A 19,674-nucleotide genomic window follows, 5' to 3' on the forward strand; every position below is an offset into this window, starting at 1 on the left:
GGAGCAGCTGGATCGAACCAGCTTCGCTTTGCAACCCAGCACTTAATTCTTAAAGTAAAAGAGCTTTTTTTCCTTTAAACCCATGACTTCCCTCCTTTAAGTTTTTCAAAATCTGAATTGTATATTCTTATTTGTATATATTCTGTCCTCTCTTATTCTTGAGAGTGGAGGTTGTATCTAATTCATCTTCATCTCCCACACAGCCTAATATAATGTATTATTGGACAAATGAGTATCATCCCAAGTGGAATAAAATTTGAAAGTTAAATATAGTATGAAAGCCAGACACAATATTTCACAGATGATTTAAGAATATAATTGATATCTAGATTATAAATTGGTGGCAAATGCCAAAAAGTCACTTTTTAAAAAGATGTCTGCAGTATATGCAAGTTGCTATAATCGGTGATTCTTAAACTCTATGTCCATTAGAATCACCTAGAGAACTTAAAAATATTATCATACCTAGTCCCACTCCTGACCAATTAAATGCTGGGTACTAGTTATTTTTTAAGCCTTTCCAAGTAATTCTAACATGTCATCAAAGTTGAAAATCATAGGCTGTAGGGGATGGCAGCTGGATTTATTTCAGTTTGGGTTTGAAGATGGCCAGGAGAATACTTTTCTATTGATAAGGACACTTTATTTGATCTTTGGTTATACAAAGGCAAGGCAAACCCTAGTCTGAAATGGAGAAGATGGGGCGAAGAGGGGCTAAACAAATCTCCAGAATAACGTGACCAATAACTTTTGTCAAGCACTCATTCACTTACTCATTAATCCTTATGATACCCTCTGAAGCAAGAACTATGACAGACTGAAGTTTGTAACTGAGGAATCGGAGGCTTACAGATATACTATAGTTTATCCAGGTAAGTAAGGTGAGTAGCTGATATGTGAAGACCAAAAGAGACTCAGGCTCAGAGCAAAATGGAAGAAATCACGGCACTCCAGTCTGCTGGGAACTTGTGTGCACAGACATATGTGTAAACGTATGTGGGAGGGGTGTGGGTGTGCAGACACATACTAGTGTGTGGCTTCTACAGATACTGAATACAGGAACAGGAGGGCAGGGGATCAGACGGAGAAAAAGAGAAGAAAAAAAAACTCTAAATAAGAAAAAGCAGCCTCGGAGACAAGCTGGCGGGTTGGGTCCAAGGACAGAAAATGTCAGTCTGAGACTCTCAGGGAGAAGCAGAGCCCTGGAAGTGCTTTAGGAAGGCAGTAAATTATACCATTTGCAAGCATTCTTTTTGGCTTTTTAACTCCCTTACACTCATCTTTAGTCTTCGGCTAAGTTAGTGGTCACTCCCTGAGGCCAGAGAGACGGACATTGACTGGGCTAGAATCCAGAGCGACCCGCAGCCCAGGCAAGTGTGGATTTTGGTAGAGAGAGAGGAACCAAGTCACAAGGAGAATTCATACAGTGTACACTGAGGCAGAGAAGGTCCTTTCCCCCAAATATAACAGAAGCAGCACCCTGAGTTGAGGGGTGCCTGGACACTGCTATGGCTGACCATGATTACCCGGGAGGTGTCTGGCGCATTCTGTGCACTGGAGCCGACACACAAAGATCAACAGAAGTTATAAATAAGGACTTGGAATGTGAATTACCTTGGAACCAAGCCACACTCTACTTCTCCAAGGTCTAAGGGGAGAGGCCAGAGTCCCCTCCAAGTTTGAGTCAGTTCCTCCATGTGATATAGTGGGAGAGGTAGGAGTCAATATCACCTGAGATCGAACTACTGAAGCTACGCTGAACTTCTTTGGATCTTATTTTCCCTATCTGTAAAATGGAAATAAAAATATTGACCTCATGCCATTGCTGTGAGAATTAATAATGCACGCTGTCAGCCACAGGGCTGGAATTAGAGAGGCCCCGTGATGCTGCCTCACTTACCTCCTCGCCCCAGGCTTCCTAACCCTGCTCCCCAAGCAGTCGATACCCAAGGGAGTGGTCCTCGGGAGGCCAGAGCTTACCTTTGGTGAGGGAGTGAATTCCCAGCTTGACTTGGGAAAAGTTCCCACTTCCGATTTCCCCGCGGATTCGGTAGAAGCCGATCCGTTTGCCCAGCGTGATCTCTCTCACCACCTTCTCATCTTGGGACATGTCCTGGGTCAGCTTCTCAAAGGGTGTCAGCTGGCGCGGCTGCCCCTCCTCGTCCTCCTTGCCGCACTCTGTCTGACAGGCACTTTCCACACTGTCCCGCCGGTCCCACCTGGCATAGTGGGTGTTCACCAGGCCCCCTCCATTCATACACACGGCTGTCATCGTGCCCCGCAGACTCACGTCTCCATGTCAGTAAAGAGGCACCAATCAAAGGCAGGTCTGCAGGAGTGGAAGAGGCCCAGGCGGGGAGAGAGGAGGTAAGCCTGCCAGAGACCCGTGTCTGGGAGAGCTGGCCGGCGGAGCCGGGCAGAGGGAGCCCCCTTCTCAGTTTCAGCCAGAAGAGGGCAGAGTCAAATGCATCAGCTGAGTCTACCCAGCCACGTCAAAAGCTGCCCGCCTCATTTGGGACATTTCACACCTGCCGTCAAGTTGAAGTCCCCAACGCTGACCGGACCATCAGGCACACATCCAGTTGCCATGGCCACTTTCTGGAACGGGCTCCAGAAACTTTCCAGCTGGCCCTGCAGGCTGTAGCTCCATGGGGGGTGGCTGTGTCCCAGGACAAACTTTCCAGCGTGCTATTTCCTTGGATGGCTGGAGACTGCTTCACTCTGATTCATGAAAGCCCCTTGGAGGCTGCCAGGTCCCTGTTGCTGGTGCTTATCTTGCACTATCTTCATTTTGTGCTTCTCTTGCTGACAAGAGACCTAATAATCTGGACTCCAGGAAAGAAGAAGCTTGCAAATCAGCCTTGGGGTCACACAGGCAGCCAGAGAAGGATTAAATCCCTGCAATGTCACTTTAGCTGGCCTTTATTTAGATGAGCCTTCCCCTAAGCTGTGAGCTGTCTCAAAAATTTGGCAGGTATTGGTTCATCCTAAGAACAAAGCATAGGAAAATTTATTAGCCCATCTTAATGTACTGTACAGGACTTATAATGAATGTGAAACTTTTGTAAGCAATGATTTAAAAACACTATAAATTTATGACTCATATTAATAAGCAGACACTTGATTATATATGACTTAGTGAGAAAAGAAATGTACATATATACACTCCTCAACCTACATTTTAGAAAAGCCCCTCACAGCCTGTAAATATTTCTAGCAAAACAACTGTTTTTTAAAATTTTTTTGTTGCTTAGGAATAGATATATGTTGCCTTGGTTTGCTTTAAAGTCAGACTTTAGAATAATAATATGAGAGTAATGATGATAAAGATTTCCTATGAATATCAGTTTTCAAAAGTTCTTACATTTATTCAAATAATAAGGTGTTTTTCCTTTACACTTAATGTTCTCGTACAATTTTTCGTGTTCGAGTCATTTCCACTCTGTCAATGCCTGTCATTCTATGACAAAGGCTCATTTTTCTCCTAGGCTTATGCTCTGGGTATTTCTGATCAAGTGTCAACCGCTAAGGCTGGAAGCTTACTTGAAGGTACAGAAACAGGTAAAGTAAATGGACGGTAAAAGCCTAGGGCATTCTCAGTGATCACTAATATATCTTCATGACTTCCCCCCCCCACCCCGCACCCTCCAGTAGGAAATAATCTATGTGAACCGCACAGCTTTTTCCAAAATGTGTTATTTCCAGGAAGGTGGGAACTGATTTTAGCTCATCTTTATGTTCTGTTTCCTGTCCCCCAAACATGGAGCATGATGTCCTACATAGAGAAAGTGTTTGGGTGGATAAAGGTGAACTTGATTTTGGGATATGAGCATTCTGAACCAAAACCTTGAGTGAAAACATGAGAGGTTGCTTTGGAAATGTGAATTTCCAATTCCGCTTGATGGTATCACATTATTATAATTAAGTGCAGAACTGCTTATATTGTCAACATGGTTACCTATGTGGTTGCCAAATAAAGATAAATAAGGACAAGAAAGAGGAGACCATTGCCCAGCACTGCTCTTATTTCTGCACTGGGGGAGGGGAAGCTAGAAGAAAGATAAAGGCTAGAAGTTAAGCACAACTCTAGGCTAGAGTCTGATAAGGACGTTTTGAAAGATATTCTGAAGATGAAAGATCCTTAATTAGGTTGAGGAAAATCTAAATCATTGTTTTTTTTTAATTAATTTATTTATTTATACAAGAGCCAGGATACAGGTCAGATTTGCGGGAGGGTGAGAGGATTCACCAGAGACAGAGCGGGGAACAGAACAGGCAGACCAACGAAATACACTGCTGAGGAGAGCAGCAGGTGCGAAGGGAGAGGTCTGCCGTGCCATGTGGGACCCTAGCCGGCTGGCTGGGATAGAACTGCGGACAGCTTCACAGCGCTGTGCTCAATTGCCTGCGCCACCAGGGGAGGCCCTAAATCATTGGTTCTTAATGGGATTACAGAATTTATTTATTAGTTTATTTATTTATTTATTTATTTATTTATTTATTAACATAGATTACTTACTGGGATTACAGAATTTCCTTTGCGATTTTAATGAAAATCTATGACTTTATCCCCTGGAATAAAAGCACACATGCATAATTTGTTTCCAATTTTAAGGGGCTCATGGATCCTCTGAAACCCATCCTTTTGCCTAAGATTAAGAATCTCTACAAAGGGGCCTTCCTGGTGATGCAAGGGGTTGAGATGCAACCTATGAAGCTAGCCACAGCCACTGTAGCATGAGTTCGATTCCCAGGCAGGGAGCTACCCACATGGCGTAGCAGACCTCTCCTGACTCGCCCGCTGCTCCCCTCAGCAGTGTGTTTCACTCAGTCAGTTCTGCTCCCCGCTCTGTCTCTGGTGAATCCTCTCACACACACACCCACACCTCTGTCCTGTACCCCAGTTCTTGTATGCATAATAAATCTTTAAAAAAAAATCTCTACAGAGGTGGTGGGATCTGGAGGAAGGGTTGCAAAGGTGGCAAGAAGCCCCGAAAACAGCGCAAGGAGCAGGGCCAGGAGATGAAAGAGGAAGATGAGCCCTTCAAGCAGAAATAGAAATAGGAGCAGAAGGAACTCAGGGGGTTAAAAGTGAAGGTTGCAGAATCTCTGGTGAATCCTCTCATCCCCTGCACTTCTGGCCTACACCCAGTTCTTCTATGCATAAAATAAATAAATAAATAAATCTTCAAAAAATAAAAGCAAAGGTTGCAGGAAGAGGCCGTCTGGCCCTGGGTGGAATTAAGAAAATCTGGCAAAGAGTAAACTGTTCCTTGTGCTGAGGCCACAGTGATCATTAATGTTTTTCCTGTTTAAACACTGGATTCCCTGCCATAACATCTGTTGCAGCCAATAGCTAGAATGAAGTGTCTTGGAGCCTGGTGTGCATTTAAGAATAAATTCAAATGTCCATTGTAGATGACAAAGAAAAAAAAAAAAAAACCCTTTACAAAGATAAATCGTAGTGTCAGATCCCTGGCAGGAAGAGACCTACAGATAAGAAGTGGGTGACTTAATTGTAATTGCGAAAGAAACATTAGCTTAACCTATGCAGAGAAGTGAGGGTTTTAGGCAGGATGTGGTACTTGATCACCTCGTGTCTCTGCAGAGCCCAGTTGGCCAGCCTTCCTCGGCCCTTCACAGACAGTCAGGCATGCCTTTCTCAGCACCTCACCAGGGTGCTGTCACTGTCCTGACCTGCTTGTATCCCAACCACATAAGTCCCTGGAGGGCAGAAGCCTGGCTTTTGTTCTGTCTCCCAGAGCTCAGCGCAGTGCCTGGCATGGATTCCACAAACATTTGTTGAAGAAGGAATTAACTTACCAACTTATTGATCATTATATTTGGGTATGATTTAAATAAATATTTAAAGTAGAAATACTAAATAAATATTTAGTAGAAATAAATATTATTACTTACAGATTAATGACTATTATTTAAAGTAGAAATACTAAATATTTAGTAGAAATAAATATTATTACTTACGGATTAATGACTATCCCAACAATGATCTCTGAAATCATTTCAGTGCACACTTCCCAGCTCTCTTCACTGGCTACTCTCCACTGGCTACTAGGATTCCTGGTCCATCCCCTTGTGTAGGTGAAGGTTCAGTCTTAATTCCAACACCCCATGGAGAACTGTGAACTGGAACTTCCAGGACACTTCTTAGAAAAGCGAAATCTACCCCATTCTTGTCTCTTCCAAAAGATGCAGCTCTCTCCAAACACCCAGGTGTCAGCCCCGCCCCCTCCCGTCAGCCCTGACGCCTAGTTCACTGATGGGCTAGGACTTCTCTGCTTTCCCCCCCAACCCCCCACTCTAACCATGTGAGCTCTGGGTCTTGGACTCCATCCAGGCCTGGGCTTTGCAATTGGGTTTGTTGTTGTTTTTTAAAGATTTATTTTATTTATTTTTGTGTACAAGAGCTGCAATTGGGTTAAACTCTCTACTCTGGTTCACTTCAGGAGCCCCCAGGAATGTGTCTCCTGGCCCCTCCCAACTAGACATAGAGGGAGGGATAAGACTCCATTGCCAAGTGCAGTCAGACTCTATCTTGGTACAGAGAGGCCATACCCTGTGCCCACAACTTAAATTCTGGCACAATAAACTTGAACCAATTAATTATTTTGCCTTAATGGCCAGGCAGAGTTAATCTTCTATTTAGATTAGATAAAGCAGTTTTTACAATTTTGCAAAGGTTGTTATGTGTTTGTGTTGATGATGAATGCAACTAGTTGGGACAGCCCAGCCAGCCAGCCGCTTCTGGGCAAAATTTATCCAAAGAAAACAAAAACACCTAACTCAAAAAGGTAGCTGCACCCCATGTTCACTGCAGCATTATTTGTAATAATCGAGGTAAGGAAGAAAATGTCCATTGCTAGATGAAAGAAAATGTTATTTGGTATACAATACATGACATGTTATATATGTGTGTTGCATATATGATATATAATGGAATATTATTCAGCCCTTTTTGATTTTGACCAATTTTTATGGACACTAATGAGAGCTTTGAAACTCAACCCGTCAAAAATAGTCACATCACAGCAGATCAAAGCTTCTGGAGGAGGTGGTTGGTCCGTAATTACTAGTTTATTGTTGTTACATAGCAATGTATTAAATAAGATTAAAGAAAACAGAGTTCACTTGATAATTTATTTTCTTGACTTGCAACACTCTGTGAAGATAATACCCAAGTATCCTTGTTCTCTTTGAGTTTAAATTAGAAAACTTCTGGGCAGGGCTCTCAGACAATCTTTTCCTGGATGTGCAAGACGAGACACTGGTCTACCTTGGAGGAAAAGCTGCCTTTTCTCTAAGTGGCAACATGTGCAAAGTAAACCAAATCCCATCGCAACCCTTCCAGGCAGGTGCACCCGCAGGGAGGCTTGTTATCAAACACGCTGGATTTGAAAATCTAGTTTAACATTTCAAAATCACTTGCACCATCCTAACCTTTGGTCTTAGCTCTTTTTTCTTCAGCACATACCAAGATCTCCATGGCGGGGTGGGGTGGGCAATTTTTTTTAAGATTTATTTATTTATGCATCAAAGAACTGGGGTACAGGACAGAGGTGCAGGGGGTGAGAGGATTCACCAGAGACAGAGTGGGGAACAGAACAGGCGGATTGACTGAAATACACTGCTGAGGGGAGCAAGGGGCAAGACAGGAGAGGTCTGCTGCGCCATGTGGGTTACGTCCCTGGCCAGTGATCAAACTCGTGCTGAGTGGCTGTGGATAGCATCATAGTGCTGCGTCTTAACCCCTTGTGCCCAGGGAGGCCCTGGGTGGGAAATTTTAAAGCAAATAGAAAATAGCGTGAACTGGTTGTGCCCCAGCAATGAAGAATAGCTCCCTGATCCCACCTCTCGCCCTGGGCCTCCACCAGCTACTTCTTGGCCTCTCGGTCCACATCTCTCCACTTACACTCACCCCCACTGCCTGTCCCCCCAGTCTGATGGGCTAACATCAGCTCATCCCACACTGGGCTCTGCCACTCTTGAAGTTCCCTTGGCCATAAGGTCACGGACTCAGTCACCTGGGAAGGTTGTGCACAGGTGTCTGCGGGGTGTTGGGCCTCCCAGGCCTAGCAGGTCAGGGCAGGTCAAAGCAGCCCCTCAAAGCAGCCGACGCCAGGTAGCCAGGCAGCCACGCTGCAGGGCAGGCTTACTTTTGCCAGGCCTTTTAATTCTTTAAAAGCAACTGGAAACCAAGAAATTTGTGGTGAACTCTCAATTTTAAAATAGTAGATTAGATTTTTTTTTTAAACACTGTATGACCAGTGAAACTGAACCATCAGTCCACTGTTGGCCTTCTGGTTACCAACTTGCTGGCTCTGTTCCAGGTTTTATAGGCCCGTCACCAGAAAAAAAAGGGGAGGGACCTCTACTGGGGTCAAAGTCAAATACATCTGGGAAAGGTGTATTTTATGCCCTTCTTAGATATTGGTACTGTATAGTCCTGTGGTATTTAAAACACATCAACATAATGACACAAACAAAGTCTGATTTTTGTTTGCTTAATTCACTGTTGCCCAAGTTCATCTAACTAGGTAATTCTCACGGAATATCTTTTTGTCACTGACATTTTTCTTACAACTCTGACTCAAGGTTACAAAATTCTCATTAACTGTCAAATATCTGTAAGAACTTAAAAAAATCATGGAGTGCCTCCCTGGTGGATCACTTGTTAAAGTCTCAGTACTATCAAGCTATCACCAGCCACTGAGGCCTGAGTTCAATCCCAGGCCAGGGAGATAACCCACATGGCACAGCAGACCTCTCCTGTCTCGCCCGCTGCTCCCCTCAGCAGTGTATTTCAGTAGATCTGCCTGTTCTGTTCCCCACTCTGTCTCTGGTGAATCTTCTCACCCCCAAATCCCATAGCTCTGGTCTATACCCCAGTTCTTGTATGCATAAATAAATAGAAAATAAATCTTTTTTTAAAATTATGGAAACAATGCAGTATAGAATAAGAGAAAACAGATTGACTTTAATCCACAAATGTAGGACACTGGGTAGGGTCTAGGACTACATAGCCATTATTTAGTAATTAATTATCTTTGAACCTTGGGAAAAGGTAATGTTGAAAAGAGGAAATGTTTAAGAGACACAAATTCCATAGTATTAACAATTTTGTTTTGATAAACCTATATGAAATTGGTATTTTATGTACTCGAACATGAAAAAAATTTTGGCACAATAAAGTAACAAATTAGTTTTGTGATTCCAATTTAAAATGAAGAATTATGAAGAATTAAATACTCAATTTAGAGTTGTGTTTTTAAATTGAAACTGAACTTTATAAACAGCCTTGGAATACATTTAAGAGAACTTTAGTTTTATCCTATTTATATGTTTAAATCATTATATAATTGCTGGTATTTGGGATTTTTTTGCTAATCAAATAAAAACTTTAAAAGAAAAATAAAGTAAATTAGATGATAACTATAGCTGAAAATGACAAAGATTTAATTTTTAAACGGGATCAAACATAGACATGATATTTCTGGAAATTGCTTCAGAATTACCATGAGTGGAGGAAATGACAGGAATTTAAATGAAACAATATTGGCCATAAATAGATCATTTTTGAAGCTGGGTGATGAGCATGTGGAGATTTGTAATGTTTTTGTACCATTTGTACCTTTGTAACTGTTAACTGTTAAAGATTTTTCTACGAGGTGCCTGAGATGACTGTTAACATTCACTAGATCAAACAAGGGGCCACATTGCAGATGAATCCTGGAAGAATAAATGACAGCCCGGTGAGGCGAGGTACTGTCACTCCCTTTTATAGATTAAAACAAACAGAACACAAAACTTAAGTCAGTCAAGAAAGTTGCCCTGAGTGTCTCCACCATGAGGGCGGGGATTGATGAGTAAACCTTATAATCTGTTTGAGGACGAGAGTGGAGTCACATTTCGGTAGAGATGGCAGAAATTCAGGCCCTTCCCCATAACAATTTTAATCTTGTTGACAATAAATTTCCAAAACACAAATCTCCCGTCTTTTCTGAGGGAGTATGTCTGCCTCGCAGCCAATACGGACAGGCATGACGATACCAAATGGGGCCATGTATTGAATCACGAGCAGGTGGCCTTAAGCAGAAAAACAAAATGAGCTCTACGTTGCCTCTGAAGTAACTAAGTTAGGAAACAGTTCGGGAACACTCGTGCCTATTTACAGCTCATGGCTTATTTTTAGGGGATCAAAAATATTTGCAAGTTAAAGCGGAAACTGCTCTTTTGCGGCCTTACAACTTTCTTCAACTCTGGTGTCTGTGCAGTGGCTGGGGGATGGCTTTAGGGGCTGCCAGGAAACACGGGTTCCCCTCTCCACTTGAGCACATCCCTGGGAGGGTCCCACTGGGCAGGAGGTCGGAGGGCGGTGCCCACAGGAAAGGAAAACTGTTGCAGGGAACAGAAGCTTTTACTTTCCCCATCACAGTAAGTTCAAGAGGAACTGAAACCTTTATTAAGAGCCTCCCCTGCCTTGTAAGCCATCCCTTCACGCAGCATAAGCCACACATCTGAGGATTCTTAACTATTCACGCAGTGTCAGAGGCAAGTGAGAGGCCGTGGTGGCGGGGGACAGAAGAGGAGTTAGCAAATGTGAAGAAATGAAGAGGTGTCAGCATGCGATAGCAATTTCAACTAGAAGAACAAACATTAGGAAAAAAATGTAAGATCTGTATAGATTTGAAGATTGAATATTGTGCTCGAGATGGCATTTCAAACCACTGACAAAAGATGGATCATCCACTACGTGATGGTTGCAGGTACCAAACCAAGAGATGGCTTAGGTGGTTTTTGCTCTCCTGGGACCTCAAGTTCTCTATCAGAACCCCCCCATTCTTTGACATACAGAATTCAAATTTTCTTAATGTCAAGGGCCATGCCAACGCAGAGGTCACTGGCTGAGGGTGAGCATTAGAGATAGGTCCTGGCTTTGCCACACTTGCCTGTGTGATGGTGAGCAAGGCCACCCCCCTCTCGGGGCTTCAGTGACATTTCCGGCCAGCGACAGTGCTGGACCCCATCCACAGCTTCTACAGATCACTCCAGCCCTGCACTTCTGAGGTTTTTACAGTAGAGGGTGAATCCCAAAACATTTATTTAAAAAACAAAAACCCTCCTGAAGCCCAAGTGCCACATTGCCCCCTTCTGGACCTTTGTCATACTCACATGGGTGAGATTATTAAAAAACGCCTATGCCTACGTGGACACGCCCAACTATTACAACCCAATTACTTCTCTCCTGCACAAACAACTCAGAAAGCCAGGTTTGAAGGGTTTCTAACAGCAGAATTAGAGGTCAACCTAGGGAAGGAGAAAGGACATCAAAGGAGTAGGTGTGGACCTAGAGGTGAAACTCAGGAGAGTTTTACACACAGTTTTGTCTCCCTCTAATTCCCCAAAATAATAGAAATTACTAGTTGTCCTTTACCAAGTGCCTACATTTTTCCAGGAACCATTTTATTTTTTTAAAAAATCCAACATCTCTCCCAGCCATATCTAGAATATCTGTGTCCTAAGTGGCTCCTGTTTACACCCACAATTTTACCCTTTTTCCTCTATAAATCAGTCCCATCCTGTGAAGATGGCTCCTTCCCTATTTCCTTCTAGAAGCACTCTTTGATTACTCCTGACCACTGTTACTATCCTGAGTACCTGAGATCTGCAGCCCTTAACCGGGTCCTTGACTTCCTACTTTTTCCATTTCATTTGGGAGCCAAGTGTCCTCACAAGCTGTCCCTGAGAGCAGGGGCATAAATTAAAAAAATTAAGTTTGTGTGAATCTAAACTAGGTGATTAAAACTTAAAATGTGGGGCCTCCCTGGTGGCGCAGTGGTTGAGCGCTGGGTTGCGAAGCTGCCCGCAGCCTCTGCAGCGCCGGTTCGATCCCCGGCTGCTCCCCGGCCGCCGGAGGAGGGTCCCGCATGGCGCGCAGCCCTCTCCTGCCGCCCGCTGCTCCCCTCAGCAGTGTACTTCAGTCCTTCTGCCTGCTCTGCTCCCCGATCTGGCTCTGGTGAATTCTCTCACCCTCCCGCGCTTCTGACTGTACCCAGTGCATGTATAAACAAAAAAACAAACAAATAAATAAATAATAAAACATGCCTCTATTAAATAAATAAAATAAATAAATAAAAAAAATTAAAAAAAAAAAAACTTAAAATGTGTACTGTAAATTCTAGAGCAACCACTCAGAAAATAAGTCAAAATATATAGTTAAAAAATAAAGAACTATCAACATGCATAAAATGAAGCTAGACCCCCTACCTTATACCATAATCAAAAGTTAACTCAAAATGCACAAAAGGTCCAAATGTTAAGTGCTAAAACTATAAAAGCTCTTAGAAGAAAATAAAGGCATACTTCTTAAGGGACTTGGGCTAGGCACTGATTTCTTAGATGAATTGCCAAAAATGTTACACCAGAAAATATTCACTTATTGCACACTACCCAGTTAGCTGCCTCAAAATCCTTCTTTCTGGTACTTTGACCATGATTTTGGATTAAATATAATCTCTTAATTCTAGGCCATTCCCATTCCCTGTCTGCTACTTACCTTTCTGCCCACATCTTCCATTCCAATGCATATTCTTTTTTCTTTGTTTGTTTTGGTTTTTTAAAAAGATGTTATTTATCTATTTTTGTGTAAAAGAGGGGTTGAGAGAATTCACCAGAGACAGAGTGGGGAGCAGAACAGGCGGATCTACTGAAATACACTGCTGAGGGGAGCAGGGATGAGGCAGGAGATGTGCTCCACCATATGGGTTAGTTCCCTGGCTAGTAACTAACTCAGGCCCTCATGGTGGTAGCCCTGAGACTTAACCCCTAGGTCACCAGGGAGGCCCTCTAGTGCATATTCTTAATCACTATCTCCCCTTTCAGACTTGTATTTATTTTTGCCTACTAGGCATGGCCCTAACTGTCCAAAATGACTAAAACTAAGAATTACATAATTGTGGGACATCAGAAAAGGACACATTTCGGCACTCCTCTCCTTCCACCTCTTCACCCTGTGGTTCAGGAGACAAAGGCCCAGAGGGCACATGACTTGTCCAGGGTTCCCAAAATACTTTGCCCTTGCTCTCCACCTCCAAAAAGCCTTTATTTATTCAGCAGCAGCATTGCCCTTCCTTTCTACCGAAGCTGTGATGTCTTTATCTTATTACACTGGTGTAATTTGAGAAAGATCTCAAATACACTGATCTCAAGACATACACATTTAAATGCAAATCTTGCATTCCACAGGGAAAAAGCAACCTTTTTAATTTCCACAGTCACTTTTGCCTCAGCTGTTGCCTCTTTTCCTTCTGTTGTCACAAACAACAAAATTCTTAGGAGGCTGACTTAGGACAAACCAGGGGCAAACACAAGACAAACTCCCTGTCCAGTTTCCATAAAGGACAGTCTCTCAACTCACCTCACAGAAAACATTTCCTCAGAGCAACGCAGCCCACGTAAAAGCAGCATCTCTCTCAGGAAAGAAAATGGTAACAAAGGGCATTTGCCTTTCTCTATGGGTGTATATCTCCAGCAAACCAGGATCAAAGAGTAAGTTGCTTCTTTTTTAATCAAACAACTCTCCATCTTAATGGGAAACAGAAAACCCTCCCGGGAGGTAGGAAATGCGTAAATGATGTAGGTGCAAGAGGTCACTCCAGAGGTGACTTGAAGAATAAAAACCGCCAGAACCTTCCATCGGAAGGGACATAACTAGCAAGGCCTGCAGCCACCGAGGGACCGTCCGCACAGGCCTACCTGGCTGGGGAAAGCGAGGTGGGCTCCGGGGACGGCCTGACCTCTGGGCTGTGCCTTCACCGCTCCAGGTAGGACCCGGCAGCAGCTCTCGAGGGACCTTGGCGACTGGAGAAGAGAAAGGCAAATGTAATTAGAGGCGCTTCCTCCCCCAGAGCGGGAAGGATTTGGGGCTGATTGAAGAAGCGATTACACAATGTTGGAGAGGCTGCGTGAGTGTCGCCCACCAGGGAGCCCGAGGGCTGGGAGCTGTTCTGAGAATCACACAGTGTTCCACGGCGCGCTAATGACCTGGTATTTCTGGCTGGGAAAAAAAAAAAGTCCCCAAAGAAGCCGGTGAGAGTGGATAATGAGGATCTCCCCTCCCACGGGGCAGCTCACGAGCCGGGCTGGAGCTCTAGAGACAAGATATTATTTAAATGCACGAGAGCGCAAGATCAGCCCGAGCGCCAGGGCGCAGGGGTGGCCTTCGAAGGATTCCGCGGGGTTCTCCGCCGCTCCCCTCCCCCTGTGCGACTTCAGTTTTAACTTTATATATTACCTATCGTCATAAAGGGTGTGTAGGGGAGCAACCATGAGCTCTTGGGCACGGGGAAGGGATAAACATTTTTGAGAGCATCCAGATCATCGTGCTCAGTCAAGTGGGGGTCTTTGAGCACGTAAGGAAGGGGATGAGGGACCTGCTGAGGGCTGGCTGCTCGCTACCCGCTTGTCCACAAGGAGAGGTTTGAAATAAGACTGGGGCTCGTGTTTGAACTGTTGTTGTTATTTTGGCTATTCATCACAGAGGCCTTCCTGACTTAAGGCTAAGAGCATACATTGGGCCTCCCTGGTGGTGCAAGGGGTTAAGATGTAACCTATGAAGCTGTCTGCACAAGCTCGATCCCCTGGCCAGGGTGCAGCAGACCTCTCCTGACTTGCTGCCTGCTGCTCCCCTCAGCAGTGTATTTCAGTCAGTCTGCCTGTTCTGTTCCCCACTCTGTCTCTGGTGGATCCTCTCAACTCCTGCACCTCTGATCTACACCCCAGTTCTTGTATGCATAAATAAATAAATCTTTAAAAAAAAATAAAGATACCTGTGGGAACTTGGGCTGAGGCCAGAGATGGAGGGTCTCTGCAGGAGGAACAGCTGCTGGAGGCGTGCCTGCCTGGAGAGGGCTGCTGCCAGGTGCGGGAACAGTACGTAGTAGAAATCTAGGTGCTGTCCTATGCTTCTCTTCCCCTAGCCCAGTCCTGTGCACCCTACTACTTCAACACCACCCCACCCACTGCCACCCCATCTTCCACCTCTCCTGGGCCAGGCCAGAGCTGTTCGTGCTTCACGACACCAACAGGTCAAGGACATCAAAGAGAGGAAGCAATAAAAGTCTTAAGTATTTTGATATTTGACCTTTTTTTTCCCACTGTATCTAAATAATCATCAAAAGAAAAATCAGAACTTGGATTTTATTGAACTCATTTTAGGTTAGCTTTGCTTGAATTTTGAATTGCATGTGGTGGATGATGAGGGACAGTCCCACCCTGTACCTCATGTGTGAGGCAGCCTTCCAGGAGGCGTTCCTGCTTCCCACCCTGCCCAGCTCAATTTATTCTCCAGGAAACCATCCACAGGATCTTTCTGAAATGCAGCATTACTGCCTAGTTTAAAATCCTTTATCAAAATGACTACAGGATAAAATTCAGTCTCCACTGCACTTCTAGAAAGCACTTCAAGACAGAGCAATAGTTGTTGGTTTTATTTCTAGTCTCATTTTTCATCTTCCCAGTTCCCACTTGCCCCCCTTAAAATACTCTAAGGGCTTGTTAGTGGGCAGAATGAGGGGTACCCCAGAATGCCCCCAAACTTGCACACTCCAAGTAGGTTCTGACATCTGTTTCATAAAGACAAAACACACTCCTAGTGTGTAAGACCTTCAATAGAAAAGAACTTCAACAGAACTAGTATGCTAGAGAGAGAGAGAGAGAGAGAGAGAGAAAGAGAGAGAGAGAGAGAGAGAGAGAGAAAGAGAGAGAGAAGAAAGGATAATAGTTTCCGAGTGTAACACCCATCCCTTCATGGGTAAAAGTCCTGCCAAACAGGCTTGGCTCCCAAGTAGGGCCAATGAGGCTTGAAATCTTGCCACAAGTCTGAGGCACCATCTTGTGGGGAACCACAGGAAAGGGCCAGAAGGGACCAGGCAAGACTGGAATGAAAGGAGAAAATCAAAAAATAAGTCAGGAAAAAGGCTGCCATTGTCAGCCACAGGTCTCTCACCCACATCTCTTTCATGTCTCCTTCCTTGTCCCCCAAGTCCCCGGTGCAAGTCCAAGGCTAAGAAGCTTCTTCCTCATATGTCTCTCTGCTCCATGTGCCTCCTCCAAGCCTTCTCTTTGCAGTCCTTTGTAGCTTCCCCTGGATCCTCAGCCCTACCCTTCATTGGGTGGGGCAGGGAACATGGAACTTCCCTTTCTGGATTACACTGTTACAGATTCAGAACATGTTACCCCAAAAGGTGGCACCTTGGAATAGTGGATATTTTAAGCCCGAGGTCACGCTAGCCTCCTTCCCCTTCCCCACTTCTCCCCTGAAACTGGTCATAAAACTCTCACATGAGAGGAGCCCTCTCTGTGCCTGGAGGAGAGGAACATTCGTGTCTCTGAAGACAAGAGCCACAGGAAAAATCCTAACAAACAGGCTCTGCCATGCGTCCCCCCAGTTTACTACACTTACTTCCTAGTCCTGAACCTTTCATATTCTCCCTTGACTGCCCACTTATCATCACACCTAGCTTAAAATACTCTCATCTAAATGTTTCTTTGGGTCTTCATTTCCTTATGAAGGCACCTAGGTCACGTACAACTTATAGAAAATAAACGTGTATGCTTTTTTCCTGTTAATCTGTCTTTGTAAGATTAATGTTCAGACCCAGTCAGAGACTCTGAGACTCCAGCTCTGTATCTGAGACATATCAAGATGCTTCAGTCTCATGAACAACCTGTGCTGATTCAGGCTTCTGTGCTTTCATGCGTGACTTCCCGAGGCCTGGACTCTGCTCCACCCATTCCCCATGGAACTTTCCAAACTCAATTGCTGGGTCCACAGTGCTGTCAGAGTATTCCATGCACCCCAGATGCTTTTGTCTTTCTGTGGTGTTTCCACCTCTGTCTACCTCCCTGGACAGTGAGGGCACCTCTGGCAGGGAGGATGTCTTATGCATCTGTCTCTAGACAGTGCCAGGGCTACTCAGATGTGTTCACTGAGTAAATGAATGAAAACAGGCTTATCTTGGGCCTCCCCGGTGGCGCAGCGGTTGAGCGCTGGGTTGCGAAGCTGCCCCAGCCTCTGCAGCACCAGTTCAATCCCCGGCTGCTCCCCGGCTACCAGAGGAGGGTCCCACATGGCGCACAGACCTCTCCTGCCGCCCGCTGCTCCCCTCAGCGGTGTACTTCGGTCCTTCTGCCTGCTCTGCTCCCCGCTCTGGCTCTGATGAATTCTCTCACCCTCCCGCGCTTCTGACTGTACCCAGTGCTTGTATAAATAAATAAATAAATAAACAAACAAATAAATAAATAAATCTTTAAAAAAAAAAAAAAAAAGAAAACAGGCTTATCTTGGTGGGAAGCACACTTTTTTTTTTAAATAAGAGATCAATATTTTTCCTTTTCTCATCTCAGTCAGCTACAAAGTTCTATTATTCAAATTTAGCTTAAACTCTCTTTTCTAGCTGAAACTCCAATGAAAATTTCAGCTCCCTCTGCTTGAACTTTACATTTTCCTTCAACATCTTCAAATCCTGCTGGTGTTTTTTTCACTTGTTATGTTTGTCTCCCCTACTGGAATGTGGGTTTCTGGGGGCAGGTCCTCAACCTTATGAATTTCAGGATTCTGGGCACCCACCCCAGGTGGAGTTTCTAAGTGCTGACTTGAGCTATACAGATGTTGTATTTTTTTCTTTAAAGAATTATTTATACAAGAACTGGGGTACAGGCCAGATGCGCGGGAGGGTGAGAGGATTCACCAGAGACAGAGTGGGAAACAGAACAGGCAGACTGACAAAATACACTGCTGAAGGGAGCAGTGAGCGAGACAGGAGAGGTCTGCTGTGCCATGTGGGACCCTCCCCCGCCGCTGGTCAGGATCTAACGGGCCAGCTTCACAGCGCTGCACTCAACCGCCTGCACCACCAGGGGAGGCCAGAGCTGTACAGACATTTTTAAAGGTAGTGAGAGGAATGATCTATTTCTCTTACAAAATCCTCCAGATGAAAAAAAAATAGATTATGAGCAACTGTTCTATGATGAAGAAAAGGCAAAAATTTTAAAACATAACCGAACAGAAAACCCAAAACTTTTCTAAGTGTCCTGCACGTACTCCCGAAACAGGGCAGTTTATTTGTTGGGGACTTTTCTAACCAGAACACCTCTGGCTAGAAAACTAAATGCTGCAGGTTTGATGAAATTCCCTACTGCTTTTGAACAACATTCTAAGGTTCCCGGGCAGCATACCTCAAATGTGGAGAGACATTCCTACGGAGGCTATTTGAGTTGGAAACCTCAAAATATTTACAGACCAGCATTTGCTCCAGCCCATAGACAATAAAAATAGCCAGATTATAGTTTCCCATTGAGAGGCTAGCAGGGTCTAAATGACCATGGACAGAATAAAAAAGGCTCCATTTCCCTGTTTTTATTTGCAGGAAGCCTCCAGCAGAATTGACTTTATTCAAAAGCACGAGAAAGAACCCCTGCTCTATTTTCAAGACCTCTGCACTTCTCAATTCCCCCAAAACAGTTGTGCAAACAAGCACACCCGTCCTTGTGTTGCCCTGCTCTCAGTCTCTGTTCCTTGTCTCCATATTTGCACTCCCCCACCCCTCAGCCAAAATCAACACTAATTAGCAGTGAATTAAATTCCACTTCTAAGACACCAGGGGGTCAATGTTTACCCAGGATTCTGAGGCATCCCTAGCCCAGTTCTGTCCTGAGCTCAAAGATTCACAGTTAACCAGGCCCTGCAGGAAAATTCTGAGCTGTGATTCAATTATGCAATTTGTTCTTAAAGTTCTACCTTTCTGCCATAAAATATCCTTTCATTCCTGGAGAGCTTTACATAGCCAGCTTGCCCTCACTGGAATACATTTATTCCTTGTCTTTTTCAATCTTCACGATCCCACTTTCTTGGTGCCTTCTTCTTTCTCCCCACCCACTTATATGTCCAGCCTCAGTCCTCCCATTGAACTCTGCTCCTGTCTTGATATTCGATCAGCTCATATTCTAATTATGTTTGGCCTGTCTAGACTAAGCTGCTGCTTACTTAATTCTATATCCTCAATATTCCCCAGAATCTAGTACAACCTAGGATTTAGTAGGCATCAAGTAAATATTTACTTAAAAAAGAGAATAAAAACATAATACAGGAAAGATGTTATAATATAAACCTGTACACCATAAACCAATCATGGCATGCTTGAAGGACATTTAGAAATAGCCGTTCTTTCTGTTGGTGTTAGCATAGTTTTGTTAAACTTTATTCAATAGAACAGTAAAAGTATACTTTTTAAAGAGCTGCTTTTATTAAATGCTTTGTATATGCCAGATTCTGTAAAATCACCATGTCAAATGCGCCTATATTATTGATTTAATCATAACAAACACTGTCTATAAGACAGATACTAAAATTCCCACTGCACAGATGAAATAAAGTTTATCGAGGTTGAGGAATTTGTCCAAACTTGAGGAGCGAGTGAGTGGCAGGGCACCCCCACTTGGCTTATCCTTGGGAACAGGCTACTGCTATGAAATCAGGCCTGGCACAGTCTGAATCAGCAATAGTAGCAAGGGCAGGCAAGAGAATAAAAATGAAAGATTTGTTTTTGAATTAGCCATTGAGCCTGGGGAATATCAATGACAGTAAATACACAGGTT

General features: G+C 44.1%; 1 protein-coding gene across 3 annotated transcripts in view; it reads right to left on the reverse strand.

The window, feature by feature from the left end:
* NIM1K (NIM1 serine/threonine protein kinase) overlaps window positions 1–19,674 on the reverse strand; it is a 42,222-nt gene that overhangs the window by 15,162 nt on the left and 7,386 nt on the right. For 2 of the 3 annotated variants that reach the window (XM_054688198.1, XM_054688199.1), the window contains exon 2: window positions 1,981–2,987. In XM_054688198.1, the coding sequence (XP_054544173.1) occupies window positions 1,981–2,272 (292 nt within the window). In that variant the 5' untranslated portion in view covers window positions 2,273–2,987. Of the gene's footprint in view, window positions 1–1,980; window positions 2,988–13,773; window positions 13,870–19,674 lie in introns of those variants that run through there. The other variant, XM_037530313.2, reaches the window with a different exon arrangement.

The sequence above is a fragment of the Talpa occidentalis genome, unplaced genomic scaffold (genome assembly GCF_014898055.3).
Source record: "Talpa occidentalis isolate TD23 unplaced genomic scaffold, MPIMG_talOcc4v2.1 talOcc4.6, whole genome shotgun sequence".
Lineage (NCBI taxonomy): Eukaryota > Metazoa > Chordata > Mammalia > Eulipotyphla > Talpidae > Talpa > Talpa occidentalis.